This window comes from Marmota monax, unplaced genomic scaffold, assembly GCF_021218885.2.
Source record: "Marmota monax isolate L192 unplaced genomic scaffold, Marmota_monax_Labrador192_F-V1.1 WCK01_AAM20220418_F8-fsc00110, whole genome shotgun sequence".
Lineage (NCBI taxonomy): Eukaryota > Metazoa > Chordata > Mammalia > Rodentia > Sciuridae > Marmota > Marmota monax.
In genome coordinates, this window is record NW_026694633.1 from 813,617 (window position 1) to 832,020 (window position 18,404).

Here is an 18,404-nt window from a genome sequence, read left to right on the forward strand (position 1 = left end):
TATGGAAAGGTGTGGACTTCTGGGCACTTGACTGATATTTTTTCTGGTTGTTTTGAATATTCTATATATGTTTCTCTCTTATTCATCTTTTACATTTGATGATTGACTATATTAGTAATGTTTGCTTCTCTCCTATATTCCATTTGCATGTCCATTGTTTTAATGAGATTTATTCATTCTCATGCTGTCATGATCATGTACATTATTTTTTCCCCCTTATCAGCATGTAGAGTTCACTATGGTATCTTCGGAAATACTGAGTTAGTGGTCATGAATTCCCTTAATTTATGCTTACCTTGGAAGGTCCTTATTTCTGAAGGGTAATATTGCTGGCTATATTACTCTTGATTTGCAACTATTTTCTTTTAAGACATGAAATATATTTTCTGTGTCCTTCCTGTCTTTAGGGTTTCTTCTAAGAAATCTGTTTTTAATCTAATGGGCTTGCTTTTAAATGTGATTTGGTCCTCTTGTACCTTTTAATATTTTTTCTTTGTCCTATACTTTTAGCAATTTAGCTATAATATGTCATGGGCAGGTTATTTTCTGGTCATCTCTTTCAGAGTTCTTGATGCCAGATCTTTCTTAAAATTTGGGAAGTATTCTACTATTATTTCACTGCAGGTTATCTCTGCCTCAGCCTGTGGCTCTTCTCCCTCCAGTATGCCAATAGAGCAGATCTTTGGCTTTAATGGTGCTCAGATATCTTGAGTGCTCTCTTCATTCTTGTTTTTATTCTTTATTGCTATCTGAATGCAAATTTAGTGTCCAGTAGTTTTCAAGCTCCACTATTCCTTTGATTGATTTAGTCTATTGTTGGGGCTTTCAACTGAGTTTGTTTGTTTTTTAAATCTGACTTGAGTTTTTCATTTCCAAGACTTCAAATTTTTTTTTTCAAAATCTCTATTGAAATGCTCATTCACATTCTATACTATCTTTCTTAGTTCATTCAGCTGTTGGTTTTTCTTCTCTTGGATTTCATTGAGCTTTTCCAAAATCATTATTTGAATTCTTTATCCAGCATTTCATCCACTTTAGTACCTCTGAAATCTGTTACTATGGTGTTACTAACTTTAGGACATTACATTTTAATGCTGTTTTTTCATATTTTTTAGATCCTATGTTGAAATTTGTGCATCTATTGGTATGGCTATCTCTTCTACCTTTATGCGAGGATCCTCTTGGTAAGCAATGTTCTCTTGATGACGTGTCTTTGGGTATCAGTTTTCTGTGTAGTTTTGAGTTTTATTCTAATTGGACTTCATAGTACAGTCTCCCAATGGCTTCTGTGGCTGTATTTAGAATCTTTTGGCATAATGTATACAATGTCAGGGTATGAGGAGCCTCGTTTTTCTGTCAGTCTCACAAGAGAGAGTCCTTCTGGTAATTCAGGCAGGTGTGGTATAGGCAGTGGAATAAGTGGGGTGAATCTGTTTTTGATACTCTGGTCGATGGGAGTGGAAGCACCTAGCAGGTGATAGGGGTTTCTCAGATACAGTTGATACTGATTGAGTTACTTGAAAACAGTTCTGTTACTGGATTTTCCAGTCATTATGAAGGTCCTGAATCTTTTATTCTCTGTTCAGATACTAGTACCCTGGTGTTTCATGGGGAGATGCAGAGTCCAGGGTCACAGCTCCCCTCTGTGGCACTTACCTCTAGTCTTTTAAAAAATGTGCAATCTAATAGGGTGAAACAGTTACGAGTGCTGATGATCTTCATAAGTTCAGTGTCCAGACAGTTTTTGTGTTACATTTCTGTTATTGCTATGGGGGTGAGTGTCCAGGAGCAAGCCATAAGATTCCACTTGTTATGCCTGGTTGGGGATAGGTCATTGGCTGGGAACGTCCCCCCCCCACACCCACACACACCTTTTCTTTAAGTTGAAGTATCACCAAGTTTTGAGCAGGACTAGGTTGTGCCTGCAACAAAGTGCACTTCCTCTCAGTTGAGCCAGGATTGTAGTTCAGTGGCTGAGGACCCACCCAATGGGTCCAAAGTCCCGGACTCAATTCCTAGCACCACAAAGAAAAAACAAATAAATAAAAAGCAACAGAAAAACAACAGAAGACAGGAGAAAATGTGATGTAGAATAAAATAAATTTAAAATGATAACAGTAACAATTTGTTAAAGGGAAGAAAGAAAAAAATAATAATTAAAAATTTCCAAGAAAAAAAAAAGAGAGAAATGGAAAGCAGATGTGAAACTGAAATAGGAACAAAGAATAAAAGGGGAAGAACAATAATGAAGGAGTAAAATTTTTTTAAAAAAAGCTAGAGAGATAGAAAAAGAGACACAACAAGCAAACAAACAAACAAAAACAGCTTCAACAACAAGAATAAAAATATTAATAGAAAACAAAAACTTCCTCTCCATCCAGGTACTTGAAAGGAACCTTGCCACCTATGCAGATCAAAGCTTCTCTCTGAGTCTTCTTGGGCTGTGAATTCCATAGACAGAGCAAAATTTAGGAGTTATTCATCCCCTTTTCTTTCTTGCCTGTTGACTAGCAGAAGTGATTTGTAGCTGAACCAGTTGCAATTCCTCTCAGCTGCTCTGCTTCCTGGAATGAGCTAACTTAGAGAGTGAAACTCCCCCAATAAAGATTCCTTCTGGAACTTTTTGAGCTGCACACTCCTGGGGTGGGAAAAATGCCAATATCACAGTATGTCAGTGGTCCAGCGGAAGGCTGAACTCACCTGGCAAAAACTCTGAGGGTTTTAGAGCTGCAGTCTTCAAGGGCAAGGTTAACATCAGTGCTGCAGCTTTTGTCAACTGTCTTGGAATGAGGAATCCCCCTAGGATTCTCTCCAGAACTTTGTGGGCTGCTTTCTCTGAAAGTGGGGCCAGCACTGGCTCAGCAGCAAATCTCTCACCAACCCCACCAGCCAAGGGAATGGCAAAAGAACTGCACTGGGAGAAGGAAAGGTGGGACCTGCAAGATTCACTTTGCATGACTGGTGCTACCAGACTTGGTTCCCTCAGAAAATCACACAAGACTGTTCACACCCCCAGGCTCTTGACAGCAGGACGCCCAAACTGCTGATTTTAAAAGAAAGTGCCTTCCATTCCCCCTCATTTTTCATCACATAGGATTCTCAGTTGGTCTAAGTTACAGTCCCTCCTCCAGGGCAAACTGACTCTTAGAGTGGCCACCTGCTGAGCCACATATTGCCAGGGAGAGGAGGGGGCAGGTGGCGGAGATAGGAAAATGCAGGGACTCTTGAACCTCAGGGCTATAACTCACACAATAAGACCTTTCTCCAGATGACTGCCAGTTATAGCACTGTGAGAATATATCAGGAAGTACTGAAACTCTCTCCAGAGCCAGCTCACCATGCAAACTCTGTTTATTCTTCTGTAGGATGGCAAATTCTGTGCTAGAGGGAGAACCTCACTTACACACCCTACCCCCACAGATGACGGGTGCCTTCCCTCCAGCTGGATGCTCGGTTTCTCCCACACTTCCACTATCCAAAAACTCTGGTTGTCTCTAAGTCTCTGTCTCTTGACTATTACATTCCAGCACTCTCCCATGGACATCCACCCTATCATGCAGCTATACTTCTGTTGCTTTGATTTTAACTTGTGAAGACTTATTGCCTCTAATCCTCCACCTTGAATCTTAATGACTCACTTTTATAGAGAATAATATGATATAATATACCAAAGGAGAGAAGGACCAGGTTAGTTTTTGTTCTCCCACGATTACTTTTGTTTGAAAACTCTAAACATTGGTAATTCAAAAATAACTGACTTTGATAAATGTAAGTTAGGTCTACTTGATAATTTGTGATAATCGTAACTGGGGTCACAGCATTTTTGAGAGTTACCAATATTTATATTGATGTAACATGTAAAAATTGAAACCTTAACAGTAATGTTTTAAAATATAGATCTGATCACCTCCTTCCCTTTGTCTACAAGATGTTAAAATTCTTAACCCATTACATGAGGTCCTTGGTTCTCATTTTTATGTCCAGGTCCTTTGGAACAAAATGCTATCAATATTAACCATCTAATGTACCTGCCTAGCACATATCTTATTTTCTAGAGGGCATTTATTAATATGCATTAAATAAATTACTGTAAATTGAATTAAATCAATAACGAATTCACGCATAATTATATGTAACTAGTATGATGTCATGTATGTATCTGACCATATTTATTGTTTAAGTAATCTGAATTTTAAAGCCATTTTACAGGGCTTCTGTTGAGGCATTTTAAACAGTAAAGATTAAAAATAAGGGACAATGATTATACACATATACATTCATTTAGTTTTCATATATTCATATAAATAAACATGAATATCATATTAATAAATATACTAATGTACTAATAAAAATTATTTTATATAAATATTTATATAAATAAAAATTTCCAATATGTGGAAGGAAATGTAGAGCTGAGCTTATCTAAATAATTATGAGTGAGAACAAATAAAATTTTTTTAAAATGAATATGAAAAGAAAACATAAGAGATTTCTACTCATACACTAGCTACAATTAGTACTTAAAATAAGCCATATGTTCATTTAAAACCACAATAGGTAAAAATATTGCCTAATTTAAAATGTCAAGTTCATGGACTGAATGCATAATCTAAAGATTCCAATCAAGTTAAGTGTTTCAGGGACTATATTAAAACACAGTTTAAATAGCAAAATAGAATCTAGATTAGTGTTCAGTAAAATAATTTTAAGATATATGTCAAGACTCTCTGTACATAATACAATTTTAGAAATTAAGGTAAATCATTCTGAGTTCTAATTTAAACATGTTTTAAATGTCTTTACATTGAAACATTTTATAAATACATTGCAAGTAAAGCATTATAAAAAGTCATACCTGCAAAAGTGTTGTTCTGTGGAGCTTCAGTGCCCCCTTCTGGTGGATTTTAGCAAAGCATCCTGAACAATAATCTTCACCACATTCAAGGCATACCTTAAAATATATACATGTATTAAAAACCATACAATCTTATTGTAGTAGGATTTGAGAAAATGCTTAAATAAAGAAATCACTGTTTTCACACTATTCCTCAAATTACGTACTTACATGTCATCTGAATTGAGAAACCTGCTCCCCCACCAAAAAAAAAAAATCTTAATATTTAACCATTTGAAGAAAACTAGCTGTAAATGCTAATAATTTTCATGTCAAAATAAATTTTAACAGTTGTAATTTAAGTGTTAAGTTTATATGTTAAGATGTATGTGTGTAGGCTTTTTTCTGAATAAATCACAAAAGAGCTAGTAGTCTAAGATAAAACTTCTTGATATGATTAAAAAAAATCTCCACATCAAACCTTTTTCATTTTTTGACTTTTTCTTCCATGTATGGATATGCATGGCATAATTAGTTTCAAACAATTCGTATGCTCTTCTCCTCAAAAATCCCCATATTTTCCATGAAAGGTAGTAGTGATTCTCAAAATAAATATTTGAAAATGTTCTTAGAAGATTCCCCAAAGCAAAGAATAATAAGGGGAAAATAACATTAATGAAACAGCACCATAATGTTAAAATTTTTTTGATATTTAAAATGTAATGTGTAGTATGTATACATACATCCAATGATGTAATATACCTATTGCTATGGTGGCCCCAAACAAGACTGAAAATAATGAGAAAAGCAAACGGATTTTTTTTCCATAAATGCAATTACTATGGTGCAGTTGTAGTGTTGCTTGGACACAACTGACAATATGATAAACAGAAGTGCACATGGCTAAGGTCCCTCATTTTCGTCAGTAGGCCCAGGTAGGGAAGAAGCACTAATAGCACAAAAGATAGCATGAAAACTTGGGGGAGGGGGTCAGGAAGTCTATGTGAAGGAGCTAGTCCTTCTTTGAGCCCTCAGAATGTCCAGTGTCCTCCATCCTACTTCTCTCTCAAGGAACAGTAAGTATTAAAGCATCTGGATAAGGCTAGCAAGTCAGTATATTTCCCTGGCAGACTGAAGGGGGCAATTATACATCTCCAACTGTAATGTGCACAAAAAACACATGGGATTTTGTGACAGTACAGGCTCTGGTTCCCTAGGTTTAGAGCAAGACCTGAGATTCTGTGTTCTAGCAAGTTCCAGATGCTCCTGCTGCTGCTAGGAGCCCACACATTGAGTAACAAAGCACTAAGAGATGCATATGACAAAGAAAAGTAGGCTAAACCCTATGATAATCCCAACAGGAGATTTCTAAGTCCCCATATGATGACATGCTTATATGTAATAATATAGCCAGGTTTATTTAATATAAAATTATTAGGACAACCCCTCTCCAAACAAAAGGTTAAAGGTATAAATAATTCTATATAACTAAAATGAAACTTTCAAGGGTTGAAAGGGGAAGCTACAGTTAAATAACAATAATTATCCAAAACTTTTAATGGGCACTTACTGTTCTAGGAGCTTCAGATGTTCAAGAACAATTCTCACAACAACCCTAATGAATCTCCATTATGAAGAAAAGGTGACAGAGGAACAGTGATTAGAACTTTCCCTCAGTCATGTAAACTAACATAGGTAGAGCCAGAATTTCACCCTCAATATCCAGCTTAAAGCTCAAGTTCTTAAATATGATACTCATTAATAATAATTTAGCCAATCACTGACCATTAATTGCAGTACTATCGTACTGAAAAAACTTGATAAAATCTGCAATCAAATAAATCTGTATTTCAAATGACTGTATGATCTGGTATTTATCAAAGTCCTTAATGCATTTTTTCTAATGTGATTAGCTGTACAGAATGGATTATTATTATGCATTTTCATTGTTTTTTATTAGTGCATCAGAACTGGAGTTTTTACTTAATGAAGGAGAAACATAAACACTGTCTCTAGCACGGGGACCAGTCCTACCTTTCTACTCTTTCTTCAAGAACTACAGTCTCTTAGGAAAATGAGGATAAAAAACATGATTATGGGCTGGGGTTGTGGCTCAGCGGTAGAGCGCTTGCCTCGCATGTGCAACACCCTGGGTTTGATCCTCAACACCACATAAAAATAATAAGTGAAATAAAGGTATTGTGTCCAAATACAACTAAAAAATAAATATTTTTAAAAAAACATTATCATAATTCTATCTTTTTAAATACAAAATAAAGTTAAAAATTATAATTTCTTATAAATATATGGTAGTATTATGATGTTTCTAAATGTATCCTGCATAATTTTTATTTAATATACCTGTTAATATTTTAATACATGTATTACAAGTAGTTGTAAGTTTCTACAACATAATAATATAGGAATTAAAAATCAGTTTCAGCACATAATTGATTCTAAACTAAGTATTTGTTAACAGACTTTTAATGAAAGTAACCAAACAGATATTTGTAGACTAGAAATCAAATCTAGAATTGCAGAGCAAGCTTATATATTTTGTTATACAAGCATATTTGGATTTAAATTGGATTAAAATGACCGCCAACTGGAAAATCTTTTCAGGCAGTTTGTGTAACTGGCAGTAACATACTAAAAATATAGATAAGAACTCCATTCCACCACAGATGCTTCTTCCGTGATGGAATACCCAAGTGTGATTTTAACAAATCTCTTGTTGATTCGATGAATAACAGATCTGTTGGGCAAAGCCTTCAGAATCCATTTGAGTTTAATTAAGTGACTCACATTTGCCAAACAAATATATAATTGTAAAACTGTCCACTTTACTCTTGGTGTATAGAAATAGCCTAAAACCATTGGAATTTCTTGTACAACAAGAAATTTGGAAGTTTTGGATTTTTTTTTCATTGTCAGTATTTGTGAATAAATCAAATCATAAGAAAATGGGCCAATAATAAAAACACACAATTCATTGTCTCTTCCCTGTGTTTCAGACACAACACTAAACGCTGAACATGCTAACTCATAATCATCAGTAACTATGTAAAGTGCTGTTATCCCTATCTGGGGGCTTTTACAAACGAGAATACGGAGCTAGAGAGATGAAGTCATTTGCTAAAGAGCCCATAGCTAATGACAGGATTGAGATTTGAACTTCCAAAATGCAAGACCTTATTTAACTCCTATCTCTCATACTCGATTTTGCCTGTGTGTATGTATGTAGGCATATGTGTGTGTATTCAGTCATAATTATATGCATAATTATATCTGATGATAGAAGCTAATAACACAAGACAACCTCAGAATTTAACACTACTATTCATTATACCAGCCTCATATGAATGTGTAGATGGGTTTTTAGCATGGGATATTGTTTTCATTTCAAATAAGAGGAAATTCTTCTTAAAATCTTAATGAACTCAAAAACAAACAAACAAACAAACAAAAAAAAAACTTAATGAACTCCTTCAAGAATGTTTAGGTCCTAGATCCTGTCTACTGTATAAAGCAGTTTTCAGGCCAATCCACTCTTGAATCAGGGCACACACTGTCACTCCCATCTACTCTCTAGTCCAGGCCCCACGCCATGTATCCTGTGTGAGATTTCCTTCTTATTACTTTTTTCTTCTCTCTAAAAAATATAGATCCTTTATTTTCATGTCAAGTCTTATCTACTTATGCCATCGCATTCAAGTTCATAGCCTTTAAGACGTTCTCAGCTAGACTAAGAAAAATAGAGAAAAGACTAAAATAAATGAAACCAGAGATGAAAAGGGAGATGTTACAAATAATAACAGAGCCACACAAAGGATCATTGGAGGTTATTGTCAAAAACCATACATGAAAAGATTGGATAAAAAGAAGAAATAGACAAATTCATGGGTGCATACACCTTACCAAGATTGAATCATGAAGGCATATAAAACATAAAGAGACCCATAAAAAGGAATGATATTCAATCAGTAGTAAAGAAAAGCCTAGGACCAAGCAGCTGAACTCCTGAGTTTTACCAAACATTTAAAGAACCAATTCTTTTTAAATGAAAAAACAAAAAATGAAGAGAAGGAAATTCTTCCAAACTCATTCTATGGGCGCAGCATTACCCTGATACCAAAACTAGACAAGGACACAACAAAAAAAGGAAACTATAGGCCAGTCCTTGATGAATACAGATGTAAACAACGTCAACAAAATACTAGCAAGCCAATTATAACAACACATTTTAAAAGTTTGCTCTCCATGGTCAAATGGAATTTATCTTAGTGATGCAAATATGGTTCAACATACGTAAATAAAAAACATAATACAACACACATCAGAAGGATGACAATCTTCTCAATAGAGGCAGAAGATATACTTGATAAAATTCAACATCCCTCTGTGACAAAAAATTCTGAGCAAATTATATATAGAAGGAATGTACCTGAATATAATAAAAGCCACATATAATAAGCCAACAGCTAACATCATATCAAATGGGGGGAAGTTGAAAGCTTTCTCTTTAAAATCTGAAACAAGACAAAGATATCCAATTGCACCACTTTTATTCAACATACTCCTGGAAGTGCAATCAGGACAGAGAGAAATGAAGAGCAATCAAACTGGAAAAGAGAAAGCTGAGGTGTCACTGTTTGCAAATGATATGATCTCATATAGAGAATACCCCAAAGGCTCCCACAAATTTAAAAAAAAATATGGGCTAATAAATAAATCAAAATAGAAACCCGGAGAACAATTCCATTTACAAAAGATACAAAACAATACCTAGGAATAAATTTAACTAAAAACATGAATGATCTCTACAATAAAAAATATAATTTATCAATGAAAAATATTGAAAAGGACACAAAAATTGGAAAGACATCCTATGCTAATAGATTATAAGAACCAATGATTTTTAAATATCCATACTACCCAAGGCAAATTACAGAGTCAATGCAATCCCTTTTTCAAAATACCAATGACCTTCTTCACCGAATTAGCAAAAATAAGGTTTTGGGGAACGTTAAGATTTGTATGGAACCACAAAAAGAAATCAAAAGTTACAGCCTTCTTAAAAACATCAACCAGGCAGGAGGCATTATACTACCTGACTCAAAATATACTAAACAGCTGTAGTAATCAAAACAGCATGTTGTTGGCATAAATCCAGACACAAACCACTGGAACAGAAAAGAGAGCCTAGCAGTACAGCCACACATGTATAGCCATAAGACTCTTTATGAAGATACTAGAACATGCATTGGAAAAAAAAAAGTCTTCTCAATAGTGTTGGGAATACCACATATCCATATGCAGGAACAAAACTATGCTCCAATCTCTGACCAGGTATAAGAAGACATTCAAAATGAATTAAAAATTTCAATGTAAGATATAAAACTATAAAACCATGACCTAATGATCTATGAACTAATTAATAAACTAACTATGAAGAAAACATAAAAGAAATACTTCAGGACCCTGGAAACAGGCAAGATTCCCAAAGCTTCCCCCCCCCCCCTTGGGCAAGATACCCAAAGCTCAGAAAATGAAAGCAAAAGTAGACAAATGTGATTATATCAAACTAAAACTCTTCTCTATAGCAAAAGGAAAATAATCGAGTGCAGAGACTACCTACAGAATGAGAGAAAATGTTTGCAAAGCCATTCGTCTGACCAGGAGTTAATATCCAGAATATTTAAGGAAATGAAAATATTTAATAGCAAAAACAAACAAAAAATGAAACCAAATAATCTGATTTAAAAATGGCCACTCCACCCAAGTAGACATTTCTCAAAAGACATGCAAATAACCAACAGATATATGAAAAAATTTCAACATCGTTAATCTTCAAGGAAAATGCAAATCATTTTACTGTAGTTAGAATGGCTATTGTCAAATAAACTAAGCAGAACAAATGTTGGTGAGCATGTAGAAAAAAAGGGAACCCTTTCACACTAATAGAGGGGGTGCAAATTAATACACCTTTATGGAAAACAGCATGGAGACTCCTCAAAAAATTAAAAATAGAACTATTGTATGATTTAGCAATTCCACTACTGGAGATGTATTTAAAGAAATTAAATTAGTGTGTAAGAGACATCTGCGCTCCCATATTTACTGAAGCACTATTAACAATAGGTAAGTGGAAACAATGTGTCCATCAAATGAAGAATGCATTTAAAAAATGTCATACATATACATAACAGAATACTAGTCAGTCATAAAAAAAGAAATCCTGTCCTTTGAAATATCATAGATGGAACTAAGGATCATTATTCTAAGTGAAATAAGCCAGGCACAGAAGGACAAGCACCACACTATCACGTTCATATGTGGAACCTAAAAAACTTGATCTTATCAAAGAAGAGAATGTTTGAGAATAGCATAGAGACTAGGAAGAATAGGGGAGAGGTAGACATGTGGAGAAGTTCACCAATGAGTACTAAAACATAGTTAGGTAGACTAAATTTTGGTGTGACATTGCACAGTAACAGGACTACAGCTAATGACAATGTACTGGATATTTCAAAAAGCTAAAAGAAAGTACTTGGTATGTTTTTGTTTAAAAAATGATAAATGCTTGTAAAGATATATATATTTCTACCCTAATTTAAACACTGTAAATATTTACATGTGTCAAAATATCACATCATATCCCATAAATATCTATGATTTTCTGTTTTGTATTTTAAATGTTTTGATGTATTTTAATCTATCTTAAAATAAATTTAAGTTTTTAAAAAAGTGCTGGCCATGCACAGTGGTGCATGCCTATGATCCCAGTGACTTGGGAGGCTGAGGCAGGAGGATCACAAGTTCCAGACCAGCCTCTGCAACTTAGCAAAATCCTCTCAAGATACAAAAGGATGTAATTCCAGGGCACAGCACCCATGGGTTCAATCCCCAGTAAAGAAAGAATAGGGGAGGAGGGGGAAAGGAAGGAGAAGGAGGAAGAAGAGAAGGAGGAGGAAAAAAAGAAATGCTCAACAGTGTATCATATTCTCATAAGATACTGACTCACAGCTCCTACATAAATCTTTTTTTAAAATCAACAGCAGACCCCAGCATCAACAAGTAAGTCTCTTTTAGCTCTCATGTTTCCAATTGAGAAATACTAGCATTTGTTTATATTTTTACACATTTCTACATAGTTCTCTAATTCCTTAAATTATTGCCTAACATCATATCAAATGAGAAAACACAATGTAATAGTAAGAACATTGTAACAAGAGCCAGGACTTTCAGCTTAAGGTTGTTATTAGCATTTTTCATTAGATGTAAAGCATTCTAACACTTTAAACGCAGTTAAAACTGCCATTAAATAAACCTAAGAGTAAAACTTTAAGTCAGAAATGATTATGTGTAAGTTCTCTGAAACCAAAACATAGTGTAAAAATACATTATAATACAGCTATAGTCATTGAATTGGTGAAGGGGGAGAGTGCTTCTAATATTGTATAATATTATAAATTGCAAAGGATCCTATAGTATCCTCAATGTTAACCAAAAGGAAAATACATCCAAATGAAGGGCAAGTCTATATGAGGGGATAGTTGTAAAGAACTGGTCATTCCACAAGTATTTGTTGAGTTCCTATCACACTGCAAGTGTAATTCCAGGTGGCTGATATCCAGCAGTGAACATAACTAAACCCTACCATAATGAAATTCACACAGTGGGTAAAAAATAAACAAATGTGTATGAAGTGGTGATAAATGCTATGTAGATGAATTAAGTAGACTTGCAAAACTAGAGACTGAAACTCAGCTTTTGCTCTTATAAAAGGCTGCAGAGTAGATAACATGAATTGATATTTATGGATTTGAGGAGACTGAGAGAAAAATATTTGTTGGAGAGAAGTCAGAGGTTCAATTTTGAGCCTATTAGAAATTCAAGCATAAATGTTCAGAAAGTAGTTTGAGTCACACATTCAGGAGCAAGGTATGGAATAAATGTATAAATTTGGGATTCATCAATGTAGAAGTTGTCTTTAAAGCCAAGGGTTTGGAACAAATTACCTAAAGAATATGAATAGATAAAGGAGAAGTTTGAGAACTGAATCCTATGTCATGCCAACACTAAGACGTCAAGAAGAATACAAAACCCCAGAAAAGATGGAGAATATGAACACCTAGAAAATGAACTGAAACCAAGAAAGCCTGGAGTCTCAGGAAGCCATGCGAAGAAAGTCACAGATGTGGAGAATAATACAGTGTCAAATATTCCTAGTAAAGTAAGAGCTGAGAATTGAACACTGTATTTAAGAATGTGGGAGTCACTGGAGCACTTGATAGGTACAGTTGGTGGATACTAGCAGAGAGTCAAGACTGAATGAAGAGAGTTCCAGAGACAATGGGAATCCAGCAATTATACTTCTGGGTACAGATCCCAAAGAAATAAAAGCATTGTTTTGAAGAGATATTTGTACACCCATGTTCTTAGTGGCATTACTCATTATTTCCAAAAGCTAGATGCATCCCAAGTTTCCATCAGTGAATTTAATAAATCAAATATGGTACACACAGAGAGTGAAATGGAATTCAACCTTAAAAAGAAAGGAAATTCTGAGCCATGCTGCAAAATGGTTGAATCTTCAGGACATTATGCTAAGTTAACAAAAGACAGATAGTATTTGATTCGGTTACATGAGGAACCCAGAATAGTCAAATTCATACAGACAGAAAGCAAAATGGTATTTATTAGGGCTTGGGGGATACGAAAGTGGTGAGCTATTATTGACTAGAAATGGAATTTCAATTTTGCAAGATGGATGTGAACTCTGGGGATAGATGGTGGTGACGACAGCACAACAGGCATGTACTTAACACCACCGAACCTGACACTTATCGCAGAGGGGAAATTTTATGATTTATTATCATATATTTTAAATGTTCAAGAAATTGGCATTAATGAAGAGCTATAGAACTATCAAAAAGCACTATTATCTGTACTTTTTTCATTTCATGTCACAAATTTTAAGAGAAATTGTTATTTGAAAGAGAAATAAAAAGACTAGCACACAAATATCCATAGCAGCCTTAAACATAAAAGAAAAAAAAAAACCCTAAAACCCAAAGGTTATTCAAGATGACAATGGATGAACAAATACAATGCAAGACTACTTAGTAATATAAATTGAACAAACTACTAATTGGTTTAACAGCATGCATTTATCTCCATGTGGAGCTAAAGAAACCAAGAAATATATATATATATATACATATATATACACATTATATCATTTTATTTACCTAAATTCAGGAACTAACTCTATGGGATTAAAAAGCAGAATAGTGGTTGCCTAGGAATGTATTAGAAAAGGAATGTGGGCACTTTCAAAGGGTTAAGGAAATATTCTGTAATAAGCTTGTCAACAGGTATACATTGTATATTTAAGGTCTGTCTACATGGTAAAAATAAATTATGCCTCATAAAAATAATGAAGAATATAAGGGGAGATATGAGAGCAAGAATGGAAAACTTTTTTTTGCCAGGGCGGGTGGGCACCATGGATTGAACCCAGGGGCACTAAACTCTTAGCTGCATCCCAGCCCTTTTCTTTATTTTACTTAAAGACGGGGTCTTGCTGAGTTGCTTAGGACCTCACTAAGCTGCTGAGGCTGGCTTTGAACTTCGAATCCTCCTGCCTCCATCTCTCAAACTGCGGGTATTAAAGGCATGCACCACCATGCCTGGAAAGAATGGATAACTTTTTAGAAGAGTTTTATTCTAATAGGACACAAAGAAAAATTTAGAAGTCAAAAAGAATTTTTGTTATAGGTTTGATGTCAGTTTTGGTTTTAGATGGGAACTACTATAGCATGATTATGTGTTGATAGGCAAGATTTACAAAGGTGTCCTTAAATAAGAATGAGAGTATACAATTCAGGGAAAAGGAGAGCTGTTGACCTTATCTGCCAGTATGCACACTAATGGGAAGAAGGTACATGGCTATTGCAGCAGATGAAGTTGGGAGGTGTAGAAGGACTCGAGAAAATTCTATTCTGACTGTTTATGATAATGTACATACTAGTAGAGCAGATTTGTTCTCACACTGTCCACAGATCTTCCCTTTTATCTTGGGTTTTTCACTTCCAGAGGAATCTTCCATTATATACTTAGCTGGTTGTTTCACTGGTTCTTGAAAAAAGAAATATCAGGCCAATCACTTTAAAATATGTTGTTTAGTTTTCTGATTATTAATAAAGTAATGTAACTGTGCACATTTCTAAATTCTCAGAAAGTACTTAGATATTATTGATAAGAATGACATGTAGTCAAATCTAATGTTAGTTGACTATAGAGTCCATAGGAGCCCCTGCCTACACCTGTGAGCACAGGGCTTTATATATCCACCCATGTCCACTCTGCTTAAAACTCATTGAACGAAACACTCAGAATCACAGAATGCTAAAAAAAACGTGTCCTTAACAGAATTCCTATGACATTTCCCTATTCCTGTGGGTCAAACCAAAGCCCACATGAACAAGTTTCTAAACATGCATAATATTGTACATTTATAATAAACATTATATTTATATAAACATATTTAATAAACAATGTAATATGTATACATATATGTATATAAATTTAGAATTTATTCTACCAAATTATGTTAACTACTAAAAATTAAATTAGTTTATCCTCTAGAAAATATCTTATTTCCTTTGGAATTATTATAAATGCATTTTGGTTTTTACTATTTTTACAGAAGTTATTAAAATATAAAGCAATTTTAAAATGTTCTTGTAATGTCTTAGAGTGATATTTCAATTTATAATTTTATACTGCTAAATTATCTTTCCTGTTAAAAGATCACCTCATTAAAGTTTAAGGAACAGAGCTATGAAAGTCCTCACTTTTGAAAAGTATTATTATTATAATCATATTCAAACTTGACATTTTTTGACATAAAATAAAGCCCCATGAAAAAATCTGAATAAAATTTGTTTTGAAATCAACTGTCATCATTTTGGGGATGTGAAATTTTATACTGAATGAACAATTTTAGCACTTTATATGTAATTCAAATGTGAAGGAAAATGGGAACTGTATCTTTAGCATCTAATAATACAGTGGTAAACTGTTTACCTTGAATCTGCTGCTTCAGTAATTTTAATTTCACTTTTCCTGTAGAAAGCTGTAATAATAAGATAAATACTATTTGTCAGGTATATGTTCTCTTTAAATTTTCAAAGAAAATTTAAATAACTAACAAATATTTGAAAGCTGTACCATTTTGGTACATTTGTACAAAAATTAATAGTGAAAGAATAACAAAAACAACAGAAGATCATCATCAAAGCATATATTGATCTTTTAACTAATTTCAGAGAAAAATGCACAAACAAGCAAAGAAATTTTACAAATACTGTACATAAAAATCAGTTTTTAGAAAACAAACCAGAACTTATTTTTAAACAAAAACCATTATATTTCATCACGAAATGATTTTAAGAAAGTGCTAGTATTCAAATATCATAAAGGTGCAGTAAGTCTTTTCTATTTCTGTGCTTTCTGAAGCACACACAGTCTAATATTTGTATAGTCTGAATCTAAACTGAATTCTGACTGAGTTATTCTGCTTACAAAACTGCAGAAGCCGATACTACTATCTTATTTGCCCAACATTAAGGAACCACATGTTTTAGTAAAATAATCTTAACCTTAAAATATATTATCTATCATCTATCTATCACATTTTAGCTCAAAAAATGGAGTAAATAAGATTCACTATTGATTATTTCAAGTAAGTAATCACTTGAAATCCTTGGTTTTTAACATTTTATGAAACAACACAGAGTTGCCAATGGAGTGTATTTGCCTTGGTCTTACTAAAACCAACATTTAAAGTACACAAATGAGCATGGAGGATGTTTTGCATTTATACAGACACTGTCAATTCATGCCCAGTTTTCAATTTGTAATTTTCATGCTCAATTGCCCAATTTGTACATGAGAATATGAGAACAATGGCTGCATCCATATCTATGGCTGTACAAACTGCAGTCATTTTTGAAAATTTAAGCCTAATTATTCTCCGTGGTTTTGCTCCAAAGAGGCATTTATTGTTCATATTCTTTGAAGTAGCTACTCAGATGTTTTCTGTACCAAACACAGCAGAAAAGAAAATAGGATTGAAATAATCAATTTTTATATGAATCACACTTTTATTTTTAAGTTGGTAATGTTATACAAGTTACAGATAATTTAATCTCATTTTCATAACTAAATTATCCAATATGATTGCCTTAATGATACATCTGAATTACAATATGAACAGCATGGTCGTAGGCAACTTGGACAGAATGAAGAGATGTGTCAAAGCAAAATGAAACAATTATTAAAAGAAAATTTTATAATTTCTTTTTATTACTATGCTTAATTTTTTCTGTTCTATGAATGTAGCCATATATACTTTAAATTATTAAAGTTGCAAAAAAATATTTCAGTAAACTAGCTGCTAGCTGCTATTTTTAGGTAAATACAATCCCTTCAAGTTGGATTTTTTATTTGTTTGGGAACCAGTTGGGTGGTGGAGTAGGATTAGACTAAGGATACATATGTACATGCTCATATGCATACTTATACACACACATATATATACACTTACAATTATGTGCATACATATATGTACATACTCAGCATCAAGAATTTAATGATCTAGTCCTATGTCTTGTTAACCCACTTGTGCCTCTACTATTGGGTGCTGAAGGAGTGCTTTTGGGGGCCAGGGCAGCACAACTGGACATTTTGTTTGAGCCAATAGAGTCAAGCCATGCTGTTGACCTCATTCTCCTAGTGTCACAAATGTCCCCAACTAGACCCAAACTCCAAGCCACAGTTTCAGATAGTCTCACTGTAAGGTCCTTGCATAGCATCTGGACAGCCATCTTAAGTGTCAGCTGCCATTTTAAAAAAAAATTTTGCTTTCCCACCCAAGGGCCTTTCTGAGAAAGGCTCCCCCACTCCCTCATACCAACCCTACCATTCACCACCCACATGAGGACCTCCTGGCTCTAATCCCTGAGCCTGCCCAATAAAAGTCCAGAACCCCAAGCCTGTTTTGCCTCTCTCTATCTATGGAGAGATGTGCTTTTATTTATCTACTCTGACAAATAACTCCTATGTGTATCTCTGCCTGGTCTCCATCTTTAATTTCTTCCTTGCCCGTCTCCCGGTTCCTCACCTTCTTTTCACTTATTCCCATCCCAATTTGCTACTGAAGGTTTATCACTGTCTACTGATAATTTTTCCATCCAGGCTCCCCTACTGTTATGGTTTGGATGTGAGGTGTCCCCCAAAAGCTCATGTGTGAGACAATGCAAGAAGGTTCAGAGGAGAAATGATTGGGTTGTGAGAGTGTTAAACCAATTGGTGATTTAATCCCCTAGTAGGGATTAACTGAGTGGTAATTTAAGTGGTAGGGTGTGGCTGGAAGAAGTGGGAATTGGGGCACGGCATTGGGTATATATTTCTATCTGCTCAGTGGATTTTCTCTCTGCTCTCTGATCAACATGTGAGCTGTGTCCCCATGCCACACTCTTCTGCCAAGATATTCTGCCTC

General features: G+C 34.4%; 1 protein-coding gene across 2 annotated transcripts in view; it reads right to left on the bottom strand.

The window, feature by feature from the left end:
• Positions 1–18,404, bottom strand: part of Zbbx (zinc finger B-box domain containing) — a 138,454-nt gene that overhangs the window by 98,503 nt on the left and 21,547 nt on the right. For both annotated transcript variants that reach the window (XM_046422883.2, XM_058572245.1), the window contains exons 5-7: positions 15,929–15,977; positions 14,868–14,977; positions 4,856–4,951 (exon numbers count right to left, since the gene is read on the bottom strand). In XM_046422883.2, coding sequence (XP_046278839.1) covers positions 4,856–4,951; positions 14,868–14,977; positions 15,929–15,977 — 255 coding nt within the window. The remainder of the gene's footprint in view (positions 1–4,855; positions 4,952–14,867; positions 14,978–15,928; positions 15,978–18,404) is intronic.